Source organism: Somniosus microcephalus, chromosome 2 (assembly GCF_052327205.1).
Source record: "Somniosus microcephalus isolate GS21.2 chromosome 2, FLI_Smic_1.0, whole genome shotgun sequence".
Classification (NCBI taxonomy): Eukaryota; Metazoa; Chordata; class Chondrichthyes; order Squaliformes; family Somniosidae; genus Somniosus; species Somniosus microcephalus.
The window spans coordinates 205,138,572-205,159,584 of record NC_140988.1 but is presented as its reverse complement, the minus strand read 5'-3'; the positions used below and the strand labels follow the sequence as shown (position 1 = coordinate 205,159,584).

The following is a 21,013-nucleotide window of genomic DNA, read 5'->3' as shown; positions in this document are numbered from 1 at the left end:
AGTGGATCCTGTCGAAATATTTCATTCGACTATAATTGAATGCTTGCCAGTAACTAACACTGGTATAGAGAAGGAGACCCGAAATGACCCGACACTGTCTCGGGTATTTGATTTGACGGTGAAGGGATGGCCAGCACATGGCGACTCACTGTTGCCAGCATTCTCATCCAGAAGAGAACAGCTGTCGGTATGCCAGGGGACCTTGATGTGTCGATCCCGAGTGGTAATTCCACCCAAGTTAAGGGAGAGAGTGCTCAATGAGCTTCACGAAGGTCATCTGGGAGGGGTGAAAATGAAAAGCCTTGCTATGGCTTATGTGTGGTAGCCGGGATTGATCAGCAAATCAAGGACCTGACAAAGAGCTGCTCAGGATGCCAGAAGTTCCAAAATGCACCACCACATGCCCCTCTACACCCATGGGAGTGGCCCTCATCTCCATGGCAACGGGTGCATATTGATTTTGCTGGTCCATTCATGGACTCAATTTTTTTAATAGCCGTGGATGCGCACTCGAAATGGCCTGAGGTGATCAAAATGTCCTCCACCACCACGGAGAAAACTATTGCAGTCCTACGGACCATTTTTGCCAGGAACGGCTTGCCAGAGCAGATTTGCTCTGATAACGGACCACAGTTTGTGTCCGAAGAGTTTCGAAGATTTATGAAAAGGAATGGGGTAAGGCATTACACATCCGCCCCGTATCATCCAGCCACAAATGGATTGGCTGAGAGGTTCATACAAACCTTTAAAAAAGCAGTAAAGGCCATGTGCAATGACGACATTCCACTGCAGCATAAGGTGGACAATTTCCTGTTAGCCTACAGAAATGCGACACATGCAGTCACCAACCAGGCCCCGGCCATGATGTTCTTTAACCGAAGGTTGAGATCTCGTCTGGATTTGCTCAGACCAAATGTACGAAGAGATGTTGAGAATAAGCAATTCCAGCACATCAATGAGAAGCCGACAAGGAGCTTCAATGTAGGGCAACCAGTCTTGGCCCGCGACTACCGAACAGAGAAATGGCAACCAGGAACGATATGCACACGGCAGGGGCCACTAATGTACACAGTGGATGTTGGGGAGAACATTGTGAGACGCCATGCTGACCAGATCCTAGAGTCACAGGAACGAGTCAACCCCATGTCTCGCCCATACGTACCTGGTGATGAATCTGATGTACAGGTAGCATCTACCCCAGAAACAGTAGCATCGGAAGCAGATGAACCAACCGACGACAGGGGGCCAGAATTGCCTCCGCACCAAGAGCAAGACACTCGGGAAAGGCGCTATCCAGAAAGGATCAGGAAGCCACCCCAAAGACTGAATTTATAAATAGACTATTTTCAGCTAATGTTGCATGTTAAAAGTGTTAATTGTAATTAGTTTGATATTTAATTTTTAAATGAGTGTTATGGACTGTTAATCTAAAAGGGGAGGAATTGTAATGTATGTACCTTTAAGGGGAGAACTACTTTTTACAGCTCCTGTATACTGTAGTACCGGCAGTGACCACACCTGTATATAAACCCTGAGTAGTGATCTGTACAGTTAGTTGTAGAGTAACCCTCATTCAGTAAACACCTGTTGAATCGTTCCCTGCAGTCTTGTTGTCTAATTATTGAAGGACACAACATCAAGATACACGGATCTTACAGTTGACATGTTGGCATCCAGAGTGTGCATGGCTGTGCTCAAGGCGTGCATGACCTCATTTGATTGCCGCATTTGATTTTCCACTGAGTTGGTCAGTCTATCCATGCAAGAAGACATCATCGCAATGCCCTGCGACATCACCTCCTCCATTCTTTTTGCAATCACCTTCAGTGTGCTTGGAAGGCCCGTCAGTACATCGCTTATTCTCTGCTGCTCCTCAATGCTTCTCTTGTTCGTCGATGGCCCCCGGGGTACAGCATCTGTGTTCAGCTGAGTAGGGCTTGGAATGGGCTGCGGCCTCCGACACATACTGCGGTCCCTCCCACCACCATCTGCTCTTGCTCACTCGTGAACTGTGAGTCACCAGATGAAACTCCAACTATCTGTCTAACTGGTCCCACTGGAGTGCGAGTATCTGAGCTGGTGAATGGTAAGTTTGAGTCCTGTGACAGTGCACCCTCCACCGAATCATCTCCTTTGAGGATTTGTCATCCGTGAGGTCCATGGACTCCTGCTGCACTCGTGAAAGCCCTGGCGGAGTGAAAAGATATGAATTATTACTGGCAAGCTAAGAATGTTGCAACTTTGTAAATGATTATATTTCACTCGCTGTTGAAATCAAGCCAACATAACTGGGTGTTGTATGACATGTGGGTCTTTTATATTTAATTGTGTCACCAGACAGCTGGGAGGTCCCCATCTCTGATGGCCAGGGACGCTGAGACAATTTCCAGTGTTTCCTCCTCCGCAGTTGTTGGCTGGGAAATCTGTGGAGGAGCACCTCTGGTTCTCTCCCTCTCCCTAGAGTCTTCTGTGCTCTCTTCTACTGCAACGGGGGAACGAACATACGAATGAGTGAGTGCAATGGCATGCATTCACCCGATGGATGGAGTCAATTTGGGGAGGGTGACTATGAGGGAGAGGCATCAAATTGCATAAGGCTGAGGGTGAGTAGGCATGGTGGATGGATAGATGGAGATGTGAGGAAGTGCATAGAAAGAGAAGGACGGGTGCGCTTTCAAGGTAAGTGGATATGAAGAGTGATGTGATGGAGTAGGTTTGACAAGGCAGAGTGAGGGGGTGGGGTGATGCGGATAGTAGAATGTAGGTGAATGTGCAACTGAACTCCTCTTTCCTGACCTGGTTAGGTCATTAAAGCTCTTCCTACAATTAATTCAGGAGCGTGGCACAATGCTGCTGCTGCTGCTGCTGACCACCTGCGCCACCTCCTTCATCACGTCTTCTTTGTGGCAGCAGCAGGCTTCTTCCTCCTGCTGCTGGGAAAGAGTAGCTCTCTCTGACTCCTCACTGCCCCCAGCAGTACATCAAGCGATGCATCGTTAAATTGAGGTGCAGCCCTTGACCACCCTGAATCCATCATAAAACGTCTCCCTCTCTTTGTGCAAACTCTAAATTCCTCCAAATTCCATCTTTTGATTGGCTCTTTAAAGACTCGAGTTGAGATTGCGTCATGTGGGTCCTCATTACGCCCGCTGTTGTGCAATCAACGCCAAACCTGGAAGTAAAATGATAATGAGGCGGCTGCGTTAAAATGCCACAGACGGACGTTCTGAAATTTCTTCCGAGTTTCCCACACGATATTGGACCCCACCCCACACCCCCAGCTCTGAACACGTCTCCGAGTTAATATCAAATATCTGGGCCTATTTTTGTCTTGCTCCAGTAAATATCTAAAGAATGTGACAAATTCTGCAGGTGCTGCCATTAAGCTTACATCAAGGCAACATGTGAGAATAGCGTGAATTGACATGGGCCTATTCCTTTCTCCCTTCCTTTCCACTATTCATCGTTATTACAAACCAATAATCCAGCTGCTATCAGGAACTATCCTTTGGGGAAGGTGAGGGAAAATAAATAGGAGAAACTGCATCCTACTATGAAATAATTAATGAGTTAGTCCACTAATGGCCATCATCAGAAGACTTAACTTTATTTTTAGTAGACTTGCACATCAGTAGAGCAGTTACTTGATTTACCTGGTTTGTGTGCTACACCAGTAGCAAATAGCAGCAGACATGATTCTAATGTAACATAAATATATCAGACAGGTCTTTGTGTTATTACGTTTACTGGCTTTTGCCTGGCCAGTTCAAATAGATAACTATGTTCTGCAGTCTGCACCTCATTAATTCTAGTCAGTCTCTGACACCCGAGCAATTGCAATTTTGCACTTTGCAACAGAACATTACCTTCATTCCTTGTTTTTTTTAATTCATTCACAGGATGTGGGCGTCGCTGGCAAGGCCAGCATTTATTGCCCATCCCTAATTGCCCTTGAGAAGGTGGTGGTGAGCCGCCTTCTTTAACCGCTGCAGTCCATATGGTGAATGTACTCCCACAGTGCTGTTAGGGAGGGAGTTCCAGGATTTTGACCCAGCGACAATGAAGGATCGACGATAAATTTACAAATCAGGGTGGTGTGTGAGTTGGAGGGAAACTTGGAGGTGGTGGTGTTCACATGTGCCTGCTGCCCTTGTCCTTCTAGGTGGTAGAGGTTGCGGGTTTCGGAGGTGCTGTTGAAAAAGCCTTGGCGAGTTGCTGCAGTGAATCTTGTAGATGGTACACGCTGCAGCCACGGTACGCCAGTGGTGGAGAAAGTGAATATTTAAGGTGGTGGATGGGGTGCTGATTAAGGGGACTGCTTTGTCCTGGATGGTGTCGAGCTTCTTGAGTGTTGTTGGAGCTGCACTCATCCAGGCAAGTGGAGAGTATTCCATCACACTCCTGACTTGTTCCTTGTAGATGATGGGAAGGCTTTGGGGAATCAGGAGGTGAGACACTGGCCACAGGATACCCAGCCTCTGACCTGGTCTTGTAGTCACAGTATTTATGTGGCTGGTTCCAGTTAAGTTTCTCGTCAATGGTGACCCCCAGGATGTTGGTGGGGAATTTGATGATGGTAATGCCATTGAATGTCATGGGAGGTAGTTAAAACTCTCTCTTGTTGGAGATGGCCATTGCCTGGCACTTGTATGGCGCGAATACTACTTGCCACTTATCAGCCCAAGCCTGGATGTTGTCCAGGTCTTGCTGCATACAGGCACGAACTGCTTCATTATCTGAGGAATTGTGAATGGGACTAAACACTGTGCAATCATCAGCGATCATCCCCACTTCTGACCTTATGATGGAGGGAAGCTCATTGATGAAGCAGTTGAAGATGGTTGGGCCTAGGACACTGCCTTGAGGAACTCCTGCAGCGATATCTTGGGGCTGAGACGATTGGCCTCCAACAGCCACCACCATTTTCTTTTGCGCTAGAAAAGTCCTGTCCACAAAAAGCAGGATAAATCCAATCCTGCCAATTACCACCCCATCAGTCTACTCTCAATCACAAACAAAGTGATGGAAGGGGTTGTTGACAGTGCTATCAAGCGGCATTTATGCACCAATAACTTACTCACTGATACTAAGTTTGGGTTCCGCCATGACCACTCGGCACCAGACCTCATTACAACATTGGACCGAACATGGACAAAAGAGCTGAATTCCAGAGGTGAGGTGAGAGTGACTGCCCTTGACATCAATGCAGCATTTGACCTAGTGTGGCATCAAGAAGCCCTAGTAAAACTGAAGTCAATGGGAATCGGGGGAAAACTCTCCACTGGCTGGAGTCATACCTAGCACAAAAGAAGGTGGTTGTTGGAGGTCAATCATCACAGCCTGAGGACATCATGGCAGGAGTTCCTCAGGGCAGTGTCCTAGGCCCAACCATCTTCAGCTGCTTCATTAATGACCTTCCCTCCATCATAAGGTCAGAGGTGGGGATGTTCGCTGATGACTCCAGTGTTCAGTTCCATTCGCAACTCCTCAGATAATGAAGCAGTCCATGCCCACATGCAGCAAGGCCTGGACAACATTCAGGCTTGGTCTGATAAGTGGCAAGTAACATTCACGCCATACAAGTGCCAGGCAATGACTATTTCCAACAAGCGAGAATCTAACCAACTCCCCATGACATTCAATGGCATTAACATCGCCGAATCTCCCACCATCAACATCCTGGGAGTCACCATTAACCAGAAACTTAACTGGACCAGCCACATAAATACTGTGGCAACAAGAGCAGGCCAGAGGCTGGGTATTCTGCAGCGAGTGTCTCATCTCCTGACTCCCCAAAGCCTTTCCACCATCTATAAGGCACAAGTCAGGAGTGTGATGGAATACTCTTCACTTGCCTGGATGAGTGCAGCCCCAACAACACTCTAGAATTTCAATACCATCCAGGACAAAGCAGTCCGCTTGATTGGCACCCCATCCACCACCTTAAACATTCACTCCCTCCACCACTGGCATACTGTGGTTGCAGTGTGTACCATCTATAAGATGCACTGCAGCAACTCACCAAGCCTTCTTCAGCAGCACCTCCCAAACCCGCAACCTGTTCCACATAGGACAAGAGCAGCAGGTGCATGGGAACACCACCACCTCCAAGTTCCCCTCCAAGTCACACACCATCCTGACTTAGAAGTATGTCGCCGTTTTTTCATCATCGCTGGGTCAAAATCCTGGAACTCCCTCCCTAACAGCACTGTGGGAGTACCTTCACCACACGGACTGCAGCGGTTCAAGAAGGCAGCTCACCACCACCTTCTCAACAGCAATTAGGGATGGGCAATAAATGCTGGCCTTGCCAAAGACACCCACTTCCCAGGAACAAATAGTAAAAAACTGACATAAACTGACATAAAGCAGACATTTTTTCAACAAATATCATGAGACTTTGCCAGCATTACAGCTACTTTTAACAGAGAAACATCAATACATTTTCTAACCTTAAAACAAAGTGCTTCTTTCAACAAATAACTTGACACATTTAAACTCCAGAGAAAGGTGGATAATCCTGAAATGGTTAAACTTTTAGCAAAATTGACATTTTGCAATATCATATACATAGGCTTTGTGATTTCAAATTATGCCCCTTTATATTCTCTTATCTGCAAACCCACCTTATTTCCCTCATCATGTTTTCCACCTATTTTAGCAAAATATATATATATATTCATCCCAAGCTAAGCATTTTAATGCATCTCATTTTCAAATCCAAACACATCATGAATTTATGTTTGCATGTTTCTTGTGGATATTTTAAGTATGTAATTTTAGGAAAGGTTGCAATGAAGTGAGACACAAACCCCAAACCACAAATCACACTGAGTTCCATAAATCATAAAGCTCCAGAGTGCAAAGGTATTTCATGTGTGCTCAGTGAGCTGCTGGATGAATTCACTGAAAGCTGAATTGCATAAAAGTTTTGCTTGTTTAGGGGAAAGTGGAAATTAACTCCCTGTAGAATTCTGTAAGCAGAACCTTCCATGCCATAAAGTGCTATAATCTCATTAAAATGAGTTCAGCTGGAGCCTTGTGAGAGAACACACAACTCCCAGCAACCTGTTACCTTATGTCACTAAGGGCACTGCTCCATGAGTTGTGCTTATGAAGGTGGTGTGTAATTTTACATCAAGGAAAGGCCAGTGTGGTAATCGGGGTTGTAAGAGTTTTTTTTATATATATAGTTGCACAGTTCAGTCGTGTTGAGTCCATTTGATGTATTGTCTTTTTGTGAACTATCTGCCTGTGCTTAACCCTTACGATCTTTTGTCACCAGATGTACAAGATGAAAAGGAACGACTGGAAAAGTACAGAATGTTAATACAAACATTACCACGTGTCAACCGGGTTACTCTTGCAGCGCTGATTGGTCACCTCTACAGGTGTGTGAAATTTGTATTTCTGTAGCTTTATTGTCCATATTTAAGCTTATTCATGTCCTAGATGGATGTACATGGTAAAGATCTCTTGTTCTGAGGAAAAGGCATGATTTAGAAGGTATTTTTCAATAGAATAATGCGATGGTTATCAGGTCATTTTTGGTCAGTAATTTATACAGTTCATTCATGCATCAGGTACAATTCCTCAAAATGGTTACTGAAAAATCTGAGGACATAGTTCTCTACATAATTTACACGGTCTCTGTTTATTGCTAATATCACTAGTTTTGTCGTGATACAGCCTTCATATTAAGATCTATCAAATACCATTTGTTTAGAGAATGTTTGGTCAGAACAGAAGTAGAAAATGATCATGTTTGGATGAGTGTCCAGGAATGAAAAGGATCCCTATTAAATCCATGAAGAAGCTCCCTGGCTGAGCCCATGGCTGATATCTCCTTCGTCTTTGTTCCAATTTGAAATATCAAATCTCATTGAAACCAGCTGAGGATTTTTATTCGTTTTCTTTCATTTTCTCTCCTCTCTCCTGAAGGCAGTGACTGATGCTGGAGTGTAGATTCCTGAATGCTGGAAGCCCTCTGACACTTTGTACAGTGACCGTTTTCATGCCTGAGTCCAGATAATGCTTGTGAAAAGGCTGTTCATTTGTGCGAAGCATCACAACCAGCCCTGATCCTGTCCTTAACCACCATCCATCAGTTCACTGTCAGCAGAAGCACCTGGCTAGAAACGAGGACAACCCTGAGTAATTTATCTTTTGAGCATTGAGGCCAATTGTACTGCCTTCCCCCACCGCCCCCCTCACACCCCGTCCCCAGTGAGATCAGCTAATTCCACCCCACTCAGGGATCAAACTGAGATCTTTGTAGTCTTGATAGCTCATTCCCATACCATGATTTCTATTTTCCCAATGAGTTATCGAATTGAAATGGAGATTTTTCTTCTTTTCAAAACCTGTTCTTGGGAAGCTACATTAAAATCTCTATGGGCTATGCCAGCATGAAAATCACATCCACAATTATGCAGTGCTTCTCCCTTTCCCAAAAGTAATGTTCTCTCATAAAAATGCCAGAGTTGGTGGGTCACCTTTTGATGAAAACTATTGACTCTTTCTATATTTGGTGAGCAAGAAACTCTACATGCATGTTTATATGTTTCTATTTACACAGTTAGTGTTCTGCTGGACTAGTGCTAATGACTGAGAAGTCCTCTAATCTCCAATGAACCTGCTTTGAGTATGGAGGGAGCACTATACTGGATTGATTTCTGTCTCAGCAAGATGTATCGAGGGCCTATCTGCAAGGAGGTTTAACAATCTCGTAGTGTGTGCTGCACAGAGAAGCAGATTAAGTGGAAGTTCAGTGTGAGGAAGTGGACTCCACAGTATGTTAACTGGCTAATGGTAAAGCAGCAGGCCAAGTCAATGTTCATACCAAACTGCTAAAAGCTGCTAAAGGCAAGGGGAGGTTGGGGGGAAGAAAGGCAATTGTGTTCGTGAACAGCGCTGGGACTCACCCATTCATGTGGGAGTTGTCCTTCTGATGCTGTTGAATAGGATTCTGATTCAGATCGGCATAGCTGTTATTTCAGACTCTAGTTGTGGCAATCTATTCTCTCAAAGGAGCAGTAAGATAAAGTTGTCTACTTCCTAGGCAATATCATCAATGAGGCTTTGGATGGCATCGCAAAGAATAGACTTGGAGCATCTGTTGTATTGTGTTGTTGGTAGACTTGCCTCAGGATCTAATTAGCTCTACCCACCATTTTGAACAGTCAGCTAACTATGGGATATGTTGGTGGGTGCCCCTAAATGCAGTATAGTGACTTTGCGTAGTCCAAGAGGAAATCCTAAAGGCATTAGTTGCAAGATACCCAGTTATTTCATATTGGTACCTGCAGCTCGTGGTGAACATCAGTTTCAGCCTGGACACGGTCCTTTGGAACCATGCTGAGAAGGGATGGAGGGTACTTATGGTCTTTCTCATTTTTCTTTAATGGCAGTAAAGTCCCAATGCAGGTTAAACTTGTGGCATACAGATGTGTCCAAACTGCTCTTTCATTGTCATGAACTATGAGATGTGCAATAGAAGACCTCCTTTCAAGTCATGTATGAATTCCAAATCAGAGCTGCAAGGTGAAGTTATGCCAAAAAAGGAAAGAGGCTGCAGCAAACGAGGGCTGTAGCTTGCACTGATTTATCACTGAGTATCCCTGAGTGGATCCATGGGGTATCATTTGTGTCCATGCTGTAGTGAGAAAGATGATGGCAATTCACTTGCACATCTTATGGTGAGTTGTGCTGCTCCCCATGCTGCTTGTGAAGAACTCATGGTACGCCTGTCCACCTAGTTAAGGCTCAAACCCATGCTTGACTGCTGTCTAATGACCAACTTGTGAATATCCTTTTGAGAGCTAAGTGGGGTCTCTTTGGAGTTGAGATGACATACCAAGCAATGGAAGTTTGGCATCAAGGTAATCCTCTGTCGCAAACTGGGTATTCCAGTACTTGACTGGCACTGCTGCTGGATTGACCAGCCAGTCAGATTCACTAATGGAACTAGGAGGAATCAATTTGTCATTTGGAGCTGGAATTCTTCCCGCTATGCTCCAGATAACCCTACAAGAAAATGTCCTCCAACAGGTTGGGTGCTTGTAGAGAGACGAGCAGCAGGGAACTTACCAGTGCTCTGTAGTGGCAAGCTGTACAGTTTTAGCTGGTTAAACTCCAGCAGTGCTCATGGGGTGGGGGGTGGGGGGTGTCTCTAAGCCTTGGTTCCACCAACTTGTGCCTAAGATCTCTGTTCAGTAGGGTTTGGGGGAAGAGACTATGCACCAATGTTCCCTCTAACTTTTGTTTGTACACGAACTCCTTTGAGCGTGACCTTTTCGTCCATGAGCAAATTTTAAAACCACAACAAGAAGCACTTTTAAAACAACAACTTTTACAGTAACAACACCAACCACTTAAAAGCATATATACAGTAATGCCATATTGCCATCCCACCATCTCAAAACATGAGACAATCACACAAGGTTCTATATGAGTTTAACATAACTTCTCTGCTTTTGAATTCTATTCCTCTAGAAATGAGCCCCAGTTCTTTATTTGCACTTTGATGGCTTTTTTTAACCTGCATTGCTACTTCTAATGATTTGTGAATCTATACCACTAGATCCCTTTGCACCTCTACACCAATTAGACTCTTATTTTCCAAGGAGTAGGTCGCCTCCTTATTCCTGCTACCAGAATGCACCACCTCACACTTATCTACATTGAAATTCATTTGTCATTTACATGTCCATTCTGCAAGTTTGTTTACGGTAGAATTAATTAAAAGCTTTTAGTTTGTCATGTACAAACTCTATTTAATAAAAAATTACTTGTCAGAAATAACTGGGATATAAAAGAACTGTATAATAATGCATTAACACTTCAGAAACGTCACTCAGTTACACGGTTATGCATTGACAAAAATCCAAAAGCCCAAGGTGAGCTGAAAGAGGCTTATCTATTCATGCAATTTGTATTAATTTTAAAGTTTTCAATGTATTAGCCCATCCCTCATGTCACTGTAGCAGTGGCTGTACAAGAAACAGGAGCAGCAGCTTTCCTATGGTGCTGACGTGCTGTATGTCCACATAAGTCATTAGAATATTAATCACAATGTAACCAGACAACCAACAAATATAAAGGGCTAGAAATTCGGTGCATTGGCGCCTCTCGTTAGCACCCCCAGGCGTGGCACCACTAACGACTCCCGCTAAATTCAGCAGGAGTTTACCGACGGCGGTAACCAGTAGCGCTGACGGCGCATCACCGTGCGCAGCGCCCTGTTTTCACCCCGCCTGCAAAATTGGTCTGCGCCCCCTGAATCTGTGCCAGGCGATGACAGCGACTGATTCGGGGGCGGGAACGAAGCGGCAGGAGGCTCGCGGGGTGCTAACTAAAGGGGAGGTGGCGGTCGGTGGCAAAAAAAATCAGCTGACTTACTTTTGCATCTTTGAACGCAGGTTTCGTGCCGCGATCTGGCAGCCCGGCACGCCTCTTGAGTGCCAGGCTGCTGGTTCAGGTAGGGCCCCGCAGAGGGAAAGAGCCCTTCCATGCGGCAGCGCTACGTGGCCCAGTGTGGATATTTGGGGTTAGCGCTCTAAGAAAGTGGAGCACTTGAATTAGCGCTCCACCTTCCTCTTGGGGCGCTAAAACTGAAGTTAGCGATTGCCGGCACGATTTTTCGCCAGGCACTACATTTAGCGCCCAGGCGATGTTAGCAACCCAAAATAGTCGCTAATTAATTTTTCCCCCAGAATACTGTAGTTCTTTAGTTCAAAGAATTGAACAAAAATGGTTATCTGTATTTCCAGCTTCAATCGCTTCCATTAATAAATGTTGTCTTCTTGAACCAGCACACTCCCCATGTAACATGTCAGAAATGCAGCAATTATTCACAAGTGCAGAAAAACACATACACAATTTGCATCACTGAATTAAAAACAAAAAGCAGGAAAAGCTATCATTTAACAGAAATAAACATTCATCTTTCTTCCTGGACAGGAGAACCATTCAGACTGACTTGGAAATGTTTACGAATATGTTGATGTAAAGATGTTAATTTACGGATTTCACTTCTGTTTTTCTCTCAAACATTCTCCATAATATTAATCCCTGCTCTTATCACGAAAAATGTTGATATATTTTAGGTACTTCCCAATTAAATATTGGGAAACAAACTTCATTGTACTCTCAATTTTTAATCTCCTGTTTCAAACATTTATACCAAATCAATATTGTACATTATCAGTTTAATCAAAGTATTTTCTGTGTCTTTCTCAATAAACAAATAGTAGTTTCTTCTAAAGTAGCTTCTTACAATTTTAATGCTTCGTTACATAACTCATGTTTCTATTAACATTCTACTAAACGTTTAAGAGGAAATCTATATTTACGTTGTTCCTGGGACTTGTTAGGACTATAGAACGACAGACAAAATAAAAGGGTTTGTGTTTTTCCCCTTTTTTGGTTCTCTTCCTAAACGTCTTAATATATTTTTTAAAGTCAATAAAATGTAATATACAACTCCTGTAAATCCTCTCCTACGCTCCCCATCCTCAACAGCATGGTTGCATGTTTGTGTAAAACTACTCACTTCAGTCGATCATTCAAAATCAAATATTGAGAAATTTCAATTTTAAAATTTTAAAAGCGTTTGGACTTCAAGACCTGGTTGAAACTTGTTTAAATGAGGGGAAAATTGATTTTTGTGTCTGTTTCTTCCAAAATCATATTCGAAACTTTGGGGGGGGGTGCGCAAGTGCTTTTAACACTCATTTTTTGTGAAAAGTTCATTAAAAATCTTTAAATTCTTTCAAGTCTCGTTGCAGCTTTGACAGAAGAAGTTGCTCCAAGGTTCTCTTTCCCTCTTCAATGCTGTCATTAAACATACAACAAAAAGTAATAAAATAAATAATTCCAACCGGAGCTCAAATAAGAAACTGAATAAAGTGGTTAAACTTCCTATGAAAGCGGTGAGGTTATCGATCCCCAGCCTTGGCGATGAGTTGGGATCAGTTTTGGAGAAGTGGTTTCCTCTTTTTCTGCTGCCGTTCCCTCCGTCTCTCACAGACTCTGAGGTACAAACAGGGGCACAAACGTTTGCCCCTCTCTGACACCATGATGTAAATAACCCTGATAGACTCTTTAAAAAAGGAGACAACACCTGGCAAACTTTAACTGGAACTTACCGCGGGACATTCAACATCACTTCCCCGTATTATTTTCTGGCTTTAAACAACTTTCTGAATTTTTTCTCATTTTTGTTTCACCGGGGGCCTAAAAGTTGTTGCTTTAGTCTCCTTCCGGTGGTCATTGTACATGCGACCACATCCACCTGTGTTGTTCCAAAGTTCACCTGCCGCTCAGTCACCGGGAACGGACGACACGCATTTGGACCTTCACTCCTCTCTCTCTCCCTCTCTCTCTCTCGAGCTCCCTCCATCACCATCTCTCTCTCACTCTCTCCCTCCGTCTCCCTCCCTCTCCCTGTCCCGCTCTCTCCCCTCTGATCGCCTCTCTCTCTCTCCCTCCATGTTCCACTCTCTCTCCCTCCCCCTGTTCCCCTCTGGTTCTCTCTCCTTCCCCCTCACCCTCCGTCCCCCTCTCTCCAGTCCCTCGCTCTCTCTCCCTCCCCAGCCTCTCTCTCTCCCCCAGCCTCTCTCTCTCTCCCCAGTCCCTCGCGCTCTCTCCCCAGTCCCTCGCTCTCTCCCCAGTCCCTCACTCACTCTCTCTCCCCGTCCCTCGCGCTCTCTCCCCAGTCCCTCGCTCTCTCTCCCCAGTCCCTCGCTCTCTCCCCAGTCCCTCGCTCTCTCTCCCCAGTCCCTCGCTCGCTCTCCCCAGTCCCTCGCTCTCTCTCCCTAGTCCCTCGCTCTCTCTCCCCAGTCCCTCGCTCTCTCTCCCCAGTCCCTCGCTCTCTCTCCCCAGTCCCTCGCTCTCTCTCCCCAGTCCCTCGCTCTCTCTCCCCAGTCCCTCGCTCGCTCTCTCTCCCCAGTCCCTCGCTCTCTCTCCCCAGTTCCTCGATCTCTCTCCCCAGTCCCTCGCTCTCTCCCCAGACCCTCGCTCTCTCTCCCCAGTCCCTCGCACTCTCTCCCCAGTCCCTCGCTCTCTCCCCAGTCCCTCGCTCTGTCTCCCCAGTCCCTCGCTCTCTCTCCCCAGTCCCTCGCTCTCTCCCCAGTCCCTCGCTCTCTCTCCCCAGTCCCTCGCTCTCTCTCCCCAGTCCCTCGCTCTCTCCCCAGTCCCTCGCTCTCTCTCTCCAGTCCCTCGCTCTCTCTCTCCAGTCCCCCGCTCTCTCTCCCCAGTCCCTCGCTCTCTCTCCCCAGTCCCTCTCTCTCTCTCCCCAGTCCCTCGCTCTCTCTCCCCAGTCCCTCGCTCTCTCCCCCAGTCCCTCGCTCTCTCTCCCCAGTCCCTCGCTCTCTCTCCCCAGTCCCTTGCTCTCCCCAGTCCCTCTCTCTCTATCCCCGTCCCTCGCTCTCTCTCCCCAGTCCCTCGCTCTCTCTCCCCAGTCCCTCACTCTCTCTCCCCAGTCCCTCACTCTCCCCAGTCCCTCTCTCTCTCTCCCCGTCCCTCGCTCTCTCTCCCCAGTCCCTCTCTCTCTCCCCAGTCCCTCGCTCTCTCTCCCCAGTCCCTCGCTCTCTCTCCCCAGTCCCTCGCTCTCTCTCCCCAGTCCCTCGCTCTCTCTCCCCAGTCCCTCGCTCTCCCTCCCCAGTCCCTCGCTCTCTCTCCCCAGTCCCTCGCTCTCTCTCCCCAGTCCCTCGCTCTCTCTCCCCAGTCCCTCGCTCTCCCCAGTCCCTCGCTCTCTCTCCCCAGTCCCTCGCTCTCTCTCCCCAGTCCCTCGCTCTCTCTCCCCAGTCCCTCGCTCTCTCTCCCCAGTCCCTCGCTCTCTCCCCAGTCCCTCGCTCTCTCTCCCCAGTCCCTCGCTCGCTCTCCCCAGTCCCTCGCTCTCTCTCCCTAGTCCCTCGCTCTCTCTCCCCAGTCCCTCGCTCTCTCTCCCCAGTCCCTCACTCTCTCTCCCCAGTCCCTCGCTCTCTCTCCCCAGTCCCTCGCTCTCTCTCCCCAGTCCCTCGCTCGCTCTCTCTCCCCCAGTCCCTCGCTCTCTCTCCCCAGTTCCTCGATCTCTCTCCCCAGTCCCTCGCTCTCTCCCCAGACCCTCGCTCTCTCTCCCCAGTCCCTCGCACTCTCTCCCCAGTCCCTCGCTCTCTCCCCAGTCCCTCGCTCTGTCTCCCCAGTCCCTCGCTCTCTCTCCCCAGTCCCTCGCTCTCTCCCCAGTCCCTCGCTCTCTCTCCCCAGTCCCTCGCTCTCTCTCCCCAGTCCCTCGCTCTCTCCCCAGTCCCTCGCTCTCTCTCTCCAGTCCCTCGCTCTCTCTCTCCAGTCCCCCGCTCTCTCTCCCCAGTCCCTCGCTCTCTCTCCCCAGTCCCTCTCTCTCTCTCCCCAGTCCCTCGCTCTCTCTCCCCAGTCCCTCGCTCTCTCCCCAGTCCCTCGCTCTCTCTCCCCAGTCCCTCGCTCTCTCTCCCCAGTCCCTTGCTCTCCCCAGTCCCTCTCTCTCTATCCCCGTCCCTCGCTCTCTCTCCCCAGTCCCTCGCTCTCTCTCCCCAGTCCCTCACTCTCTCTCCCCAGTCCCTCACTCTCCCCAGTCCCTCTCTCTCTCTCCCCGTCCCTCGCTCTCTCTCCCCAGTCCCTCTCTCTCTCCCCAGTCCCTCGCTCTCTCTCCCCAGTCCCTCGCTCTCTCTCCCCAGTCCCTCGCTCTCTCTCCCCAGTCCCTCGCTCTCTCTCCCCAGTCCCTCGCTCTCCCTCCCCAGTCCCTCGCTCTCTCTCCCCAGTCCCTCGCTCTCTCTCCCCAGTCCCTCGCTCTCTCTCCCCAGTCCCTCGCTCTCCCCAGTCCCTCGCTCTCTCTCCCCAGTCCCTCGCTCTCTCTCCCCAGTCCCTCGCTCTCTCTCCCCAGTCCCTCGCTCTCTCCTCCCCAGTCCCTCGCTCTCTCTCCCCAGTCCCTCGCTCTCTCTCCCCAGTCCCTCGCTCTCTCTCCCCAGTCCCTCGCTCTCTCTCCCCAGTCCCTCGCTCTCTCTCCCCAGTCCCTCGCTCTCTCTCCCCAGTCCCTCGCTCTCTCTCCCCCAGTCCCTCGCTCTCTCTCCCCAGTCCCTCGCTCTCTCTCCCCAGTCCCTCGCTCTCTCTCCCAGTCCCTCGCTCTCTCTCCCCAGTCCCTCGCTCTCTCTCCCCAGTCCCTCGCTCTCTCTCCCCTAGTCCCTCGCTCTCTCTCCCCAGTCCCTCGCCCCAGTCCCTCACTCTCTCTCCCCAGTCCCTCGCTCTCTCTCCCCAGTCCCTCGCTCTCTCTCCCCAGTCCCTCGCTCGCTCTCTCTCCCCAGACCCTCGCTCTCTCTCCCCAGTCCCTCGCACTCTCTCCCCAGTCCCTCGCTCTCTCCCCAGTCCCTCGCTCTGTCTCCCCAGTCCCTCGCTCTCTCTCCCCAGTCCCTCGCTCTCTCCCCAGTCCCTCGCTCTCTCTCCCCAGTCCCTCGCTCTCTCTCCCCAGTCCCTCGCTCTCTCCCCAGTCCCTCGCTCTCTCTCTCCAGTCCCTCGCTCTCTCTCTCCAGTCCCCCGCTCTCTCTCCCCAGTCCCTCGCTCTCTCTCCCCAGTCCCTCTCTCTCTCTCCCCAGTCCCTCGCTCTCTCTCCCCAGTCCCTCGCTCTCTCCCCAGTCCCTCGCTCTCTCTCCCCAGTCCCTCGCTCTCTCTCCCCAGTCCCTCGCTCTCTCTCCCCAGTCCCTTGCTCTCCCCAGTCCCTCTCTCTCTATCCCCGTCCCTCGCTCTCTCTCCCCAGTCCCTCGCTCTCTCTCCCCAGTCCCTCACTCTCTCTCCCCAGTCCCTCACTCTCCCCAGTCCCTCTCTCTCTCTCCCCGTCCCTCGCTCTCTCTCCCCAGTCCCTCTCTCTCTCCCCAGTCCCTCGCTCTCTCTCCCCAGTCCCTCGCTCTCTCTCCCCAGTCCCTCGCTCTCTCTCCCCAGTCCCTCGCTCTCTCTCCCCAGTCCCTCCCTCTCCCTCCCCAGTCCCTCGCTCTCTCTCCCCAGTCCCTCGCTCTCTCTCCCCAGTCCCTCGCTCTCTCTCCCCAGTCCCTCGCTCTCCCCAGTCCCTCGCTCTCTCTCCCCAGTCCCTCGCTCTCTCTCCCCAGTCCCTCGCTCTCCCTCCCCAGTCCCTCGCTCTCTCTCCCCAGTCCCTCGCTCTCTCTCCCCAGTCCCTCGCTCTCTCTCCCCAGTCCCTCGCTCTCCCCAGTCCCTCGCTCTCTCTCCCCAGTCCCTCGCTCTCTCTCCCCAGTCCCTCGCTCTCTCTCCCCAGTCCCTCGCTCTCTCTCCCCAGTCCCTCGCTCTCTCTCCCCAGTCCCTCGCTCTCTCTCCCCAGTCCCTCGCTCTCTCCCCAGTCCCTCGCTCTCTCTCCCCAGTCCCTCGCTCGCTCTCCCCAGTCCCTCGCTCTCTCTCCCTAGTCCCTCGCTCTCTCTCCCCAGTCCCTCGCTCTCTCTCCCCAGTCCCTCGCTCTCTCTCCCCAGTCCCTCGCTCTCTCTCCCCAGTCCCTCGCTCTCTCTCCCCAGTCCCTCGCTCGCTCTCTCTCCCCAGACCCTCGCTCTCTCTCCCCAGTCCCTCGCACTCTCTCCCCAGTCCCTCGCTCTCTCCCCAGTCCCTCGCTCTGTCTCCCCAGTCCCTCGCTCTCTCTCCCCAGTCCCTCGCTCTCTCCCCAGTCCCTCGCTCTCTCTCCCCAGTCCCTCGCTCTCTCTCCCCAGTCCCTCGCTCTCTCCCCAGTCCCTCGCTCTCTCTCTCCAGTCCCTCGCTCTCTCTCTCCAGTCCCCCGCTCTCTCTCCCCAGTCCCTCGCTCTCTCTCCCCAGTCCCTCTCTCTCTCTCCCCAGTCCCTCGCTCTCTCTCCCCAGTCCCTCGCTCTCTCCCCAGTCCCTCGCTCTCTCTCCCCAGTCCCTCGCTCTCTCTCCCCAGTCCCTTGCTCTCCCCAGTCCCTCTCTCTCTATCCCCGTCCCTCGCTCTCTCTCCCCAGTCCCTCGCTCTCTCTCCCCAGTCCCTCACTCTCTCTCCCCAGTCCCTCACTCTCCCCAGTCCCTCTCTCTCTCTCCCCGTCCCTCGCTCTCTCTCCCCAGTCCCTCTCTCTCTCCCCAGTCCCTCGCTCTCTCTCCCCAGTCCCTCGCTCTCTCTCCCCAGTCCCTCGCTCTCTCTCCCCAGTCCCTCGCTCTCTCTCCCCAGTCCCTCGCTCTCCCTCCCCAGTCCCTCGCTCTCTCTCCCCAGTCCCTCGCTCTCTCTCCCCAGTCCCTCGCTCTCTCTCCCCAGTCCCTCGCTCTCCCCAGTCCCTCGCTCTCTCTCCCCAGTCCCTCGCTCTCTCTCCCCAGTCCCTCGCTCTCTCTCCCCAGTCCCTCGCTCTCTCTCCCCAGTCCCTCGCTCTCTCCCCAGTCCCTCGCTCTCTCTCCCCAGTCCCTCGCTCGCTCTCCCCAGTCCCTCGCTCTCTCTCCCTAGTCCCTCGCTCTCTCTCCCCAGTCCCTCGCTCTCTCTCCCCAGTCCCTCACTCTCTCTCCCCAGTCCCTCGCTCTCTCTCCCCAGTCCCTCGCTCTCTCTCCCCAGTCCCTCGCTCGCTCTCTCTCCCCAGTCCCTCGCTCTCTCTCCCCAGTTCCTCGATCTCTCTCCCCAGTCCCTCGCTCTCTCCCCAGACCCTCGCTCTCTCTCCCCAGTCCCTCGCACTCTCTCCCCAGTCCCTCGCTCTCTCCCCAGTCCCTCGCTCTGTCTCCCCAGTCCCTCGCTCTCTCTCCCCAGTCCCTCGCTCTCTCCCCAGTCCCTCGCTCTCTCTCCCCAGTCCCTCGCTCTCTCTCCCCAGTCCCTCGCTCTCTCCCCAGTCCCTCGCTCTCTCTCTCCAGTCCCTCGCTCTCTCTCTCCAGTCCCCCGCTCTCTCTCCCCAGTCCCTCGCTCTCTCTCCCCAGTCCCTCTCTCTCTCTCCCCAGTCCCTCGCTCTCTCTCCCCAGTCCCTCGCTCTCTCCCCAGTCCCTCGCTCTCTCTCCCCAGTCCCTCGCTCTCTCTCCCCAGTCCCTTGCTCTCCCCAGTCCCTCTCTCTCTATCCCCGTCCCTCGCTCTCTCTCCCCAGTCCCTCGCTCTCTCTCCCCAGTCCCTCACTCTCTCTCCCCAGTCCCTCACTCTCCCCAGTCCCTCTCTCTCTCTCCCCGTCCCTCGCTCTCTCTCCCCAGTCCCTCTCTCTCTCCCCAGTCCCTCGCTCTCTCTCCCCAGTCCCTCGCTCTCTCTCCCCAGTCCCTCGCTCTCTCTCCCCAGTCCCTCGCTCTCTCTCCCCAGTCCCTCGCTCTCCCTCCCCAGTCCCTCGCTCTCTCTCCCCAGTCCCTCGCTCTCTCTCCCCAGTCCCTCGCTCTCTCTCCCCAGTCCCTCGCTCTCCCCAGTCCCTCGCTCTCTCTCCCCAGTCCCTCGCTCTCTCTCCCCAGTCCCTCGCTCTCCCTCCCCAGTCCGTCGCTCTCTCTCCCCAGTCCCTCGCTCTCTCTCCCCAGTCCCTCGCTCTCTCTCCCCAGTCCCTCGCTCTCCCCAGTCCCTCGCTCTCTCTCCCCAGTCCCTCGCTCTCTCTCCCCAGTCCCTCGCTCTCTCTCCCCAGTCCCTCGCTCTCTCTCCCCAGTCCCTCGCTCTCTCTCCCCAGTCCCTCGCTCTCTCCCCAGTCCCTCGCTCTCTCTCCCCAGTCCCTCGCTCGCTCTCCCCAGTCCCTCGCTCTCTCTCCCTAGTCCCTCGCTCTCTCTCCCCAGTCCCTCGCTCTCTCTCCCCAGTCCCTCACTCTCTCTCCCCAGTCCCTCGCTCTCTCTCCCCAGTCCCTCGCTCTCTCTCCCCAGTCCCTCGCTCGCTCTCTCTCCCCAGTCCCTCGCTCTCTCTCCCCAGTTCCTCGATCTCTCTCCCCAGTCCCTCGCTCTCTCCCCAGACCCTCGCTCTCTCTCCCCAGTCCCTCGCACTCTCTCCCCAGTCCCTCGCTCTCTCCCCAGTCCCTCGCTCTGTCTCCCCAGTCCCTCGCTCTCTCTCCCCAGTCCCTCGCTCTCTCCCCAGTCCCTCGCTCTCTCTCCCCAGTCCCTCGCTCTCTCTCCCCAGTCCCTCGCTCTCTCCCCAGTCCCTCGCTCTCTCTCTCCAGTCCCTCGCTCTCTCTCTCCAGTCCCCCGCTCTCTCTCCCCAGTCCCTCGCTCTCTCTCCCCAGTCCCTCTCTCTCTCTCCCCAGTCCCTCGCTCTCTCTCCCCAGTCCCTCGCTCTCTCCCCAGTCCCTCGCTCTCTCTCCCCAGTCCCTCGCTCTCTCTCCCCAGTCCCTTGCTCTCCCCAGTCCCTCTCTCTCTATCCCCGTCCCTCGCTCTCTCTCCCCAGTCCCTCGCTCTCTCTCCCCAGTCCCTCACTCTCTCTCCCCAGTCCCTCACTCTCCCCAGTCCCTCTCTCTCTCTCCCCGTCCCTCGCTCTCTCTCCCCAGTCCCTCTCTCTCTCCCCAGTCCCTCGCTCTCTCTCCCCAGTCCCTCGCTCTCTCTCCCCAGTCCCTCGCTCTCTCTCCCCAGTCCCTCGCTCTCTCTCCCCAGTCCCTCGCTCTCCCTCCCCAGTCCCTCGCTCTCTCTCCCCAGTCCCTCGCTCTCTCTCCCCAGTCCCTCGCTCTCTCTCCCCAGTCCCTCGCTCTCCCCAGTCCCTCGCTCTCTCTCCCCAGTCCCTCGCTCTCTCTCCCCAGTCCCTCGCTCTCTCTCCCCAGTCCCTCGCTCTCTCTCCCCAGTCCCTCGCTCTCTCTCCCCAGTCCCTCGCTCTCTCTCCCCAGTCTCTCTCTCTCTCTCCCCAGTCCCTCGCTCCCTATCCCCAGTCCCTCGCTCTCTCTCCCCAGTCCCTCGCTCTCTCTCCCCTGTCCCTCGCTCTCTCTCCCCAGTCCCTCGCTCTCTCTCCCCAGTCCCTCGCTCTCTCTCCCCAGTCCCTCGCTCTCTCTCCCCAGTCCCTCGCTCTCTCTCCCCAGTCCCTCGCTCGCTCTCCCCAGTCCCTCGCTCTCTCTTCCCAGTCTCTCGCGCTCTCTCTCCCCAGTCCCTCGCT

General features: G+C 52.1%; 1 protein-coding gene across 6 annotated transcripts in view; it reads left to right on the top strand.

Annotated features, from left to right (window-relative positions):
- arap2 (ArfGAP with RhoGAP domain, ankyrin repeat and PH domain 2) overlaps positions 1-21,013 on the top strand; it is a 710,987-nt gene that overhangs the window by 499,387 nt on the left and 190,587 nt on the right. For all 6 annotated transcript variants that reach the window (XM_085968379.1, XM_085968416.1, XM_085968406.1 and 3 more), the window contains one exon: positions 7,286-7,391. In XM_085968379.1, coding sequence (XP_085824505.1) covers positions 7,286-7,391 — 106 coding nt within the window. The remainder of the gene's footprint in view (positions 1-7,285; positions 7,392-21,013) is intronic.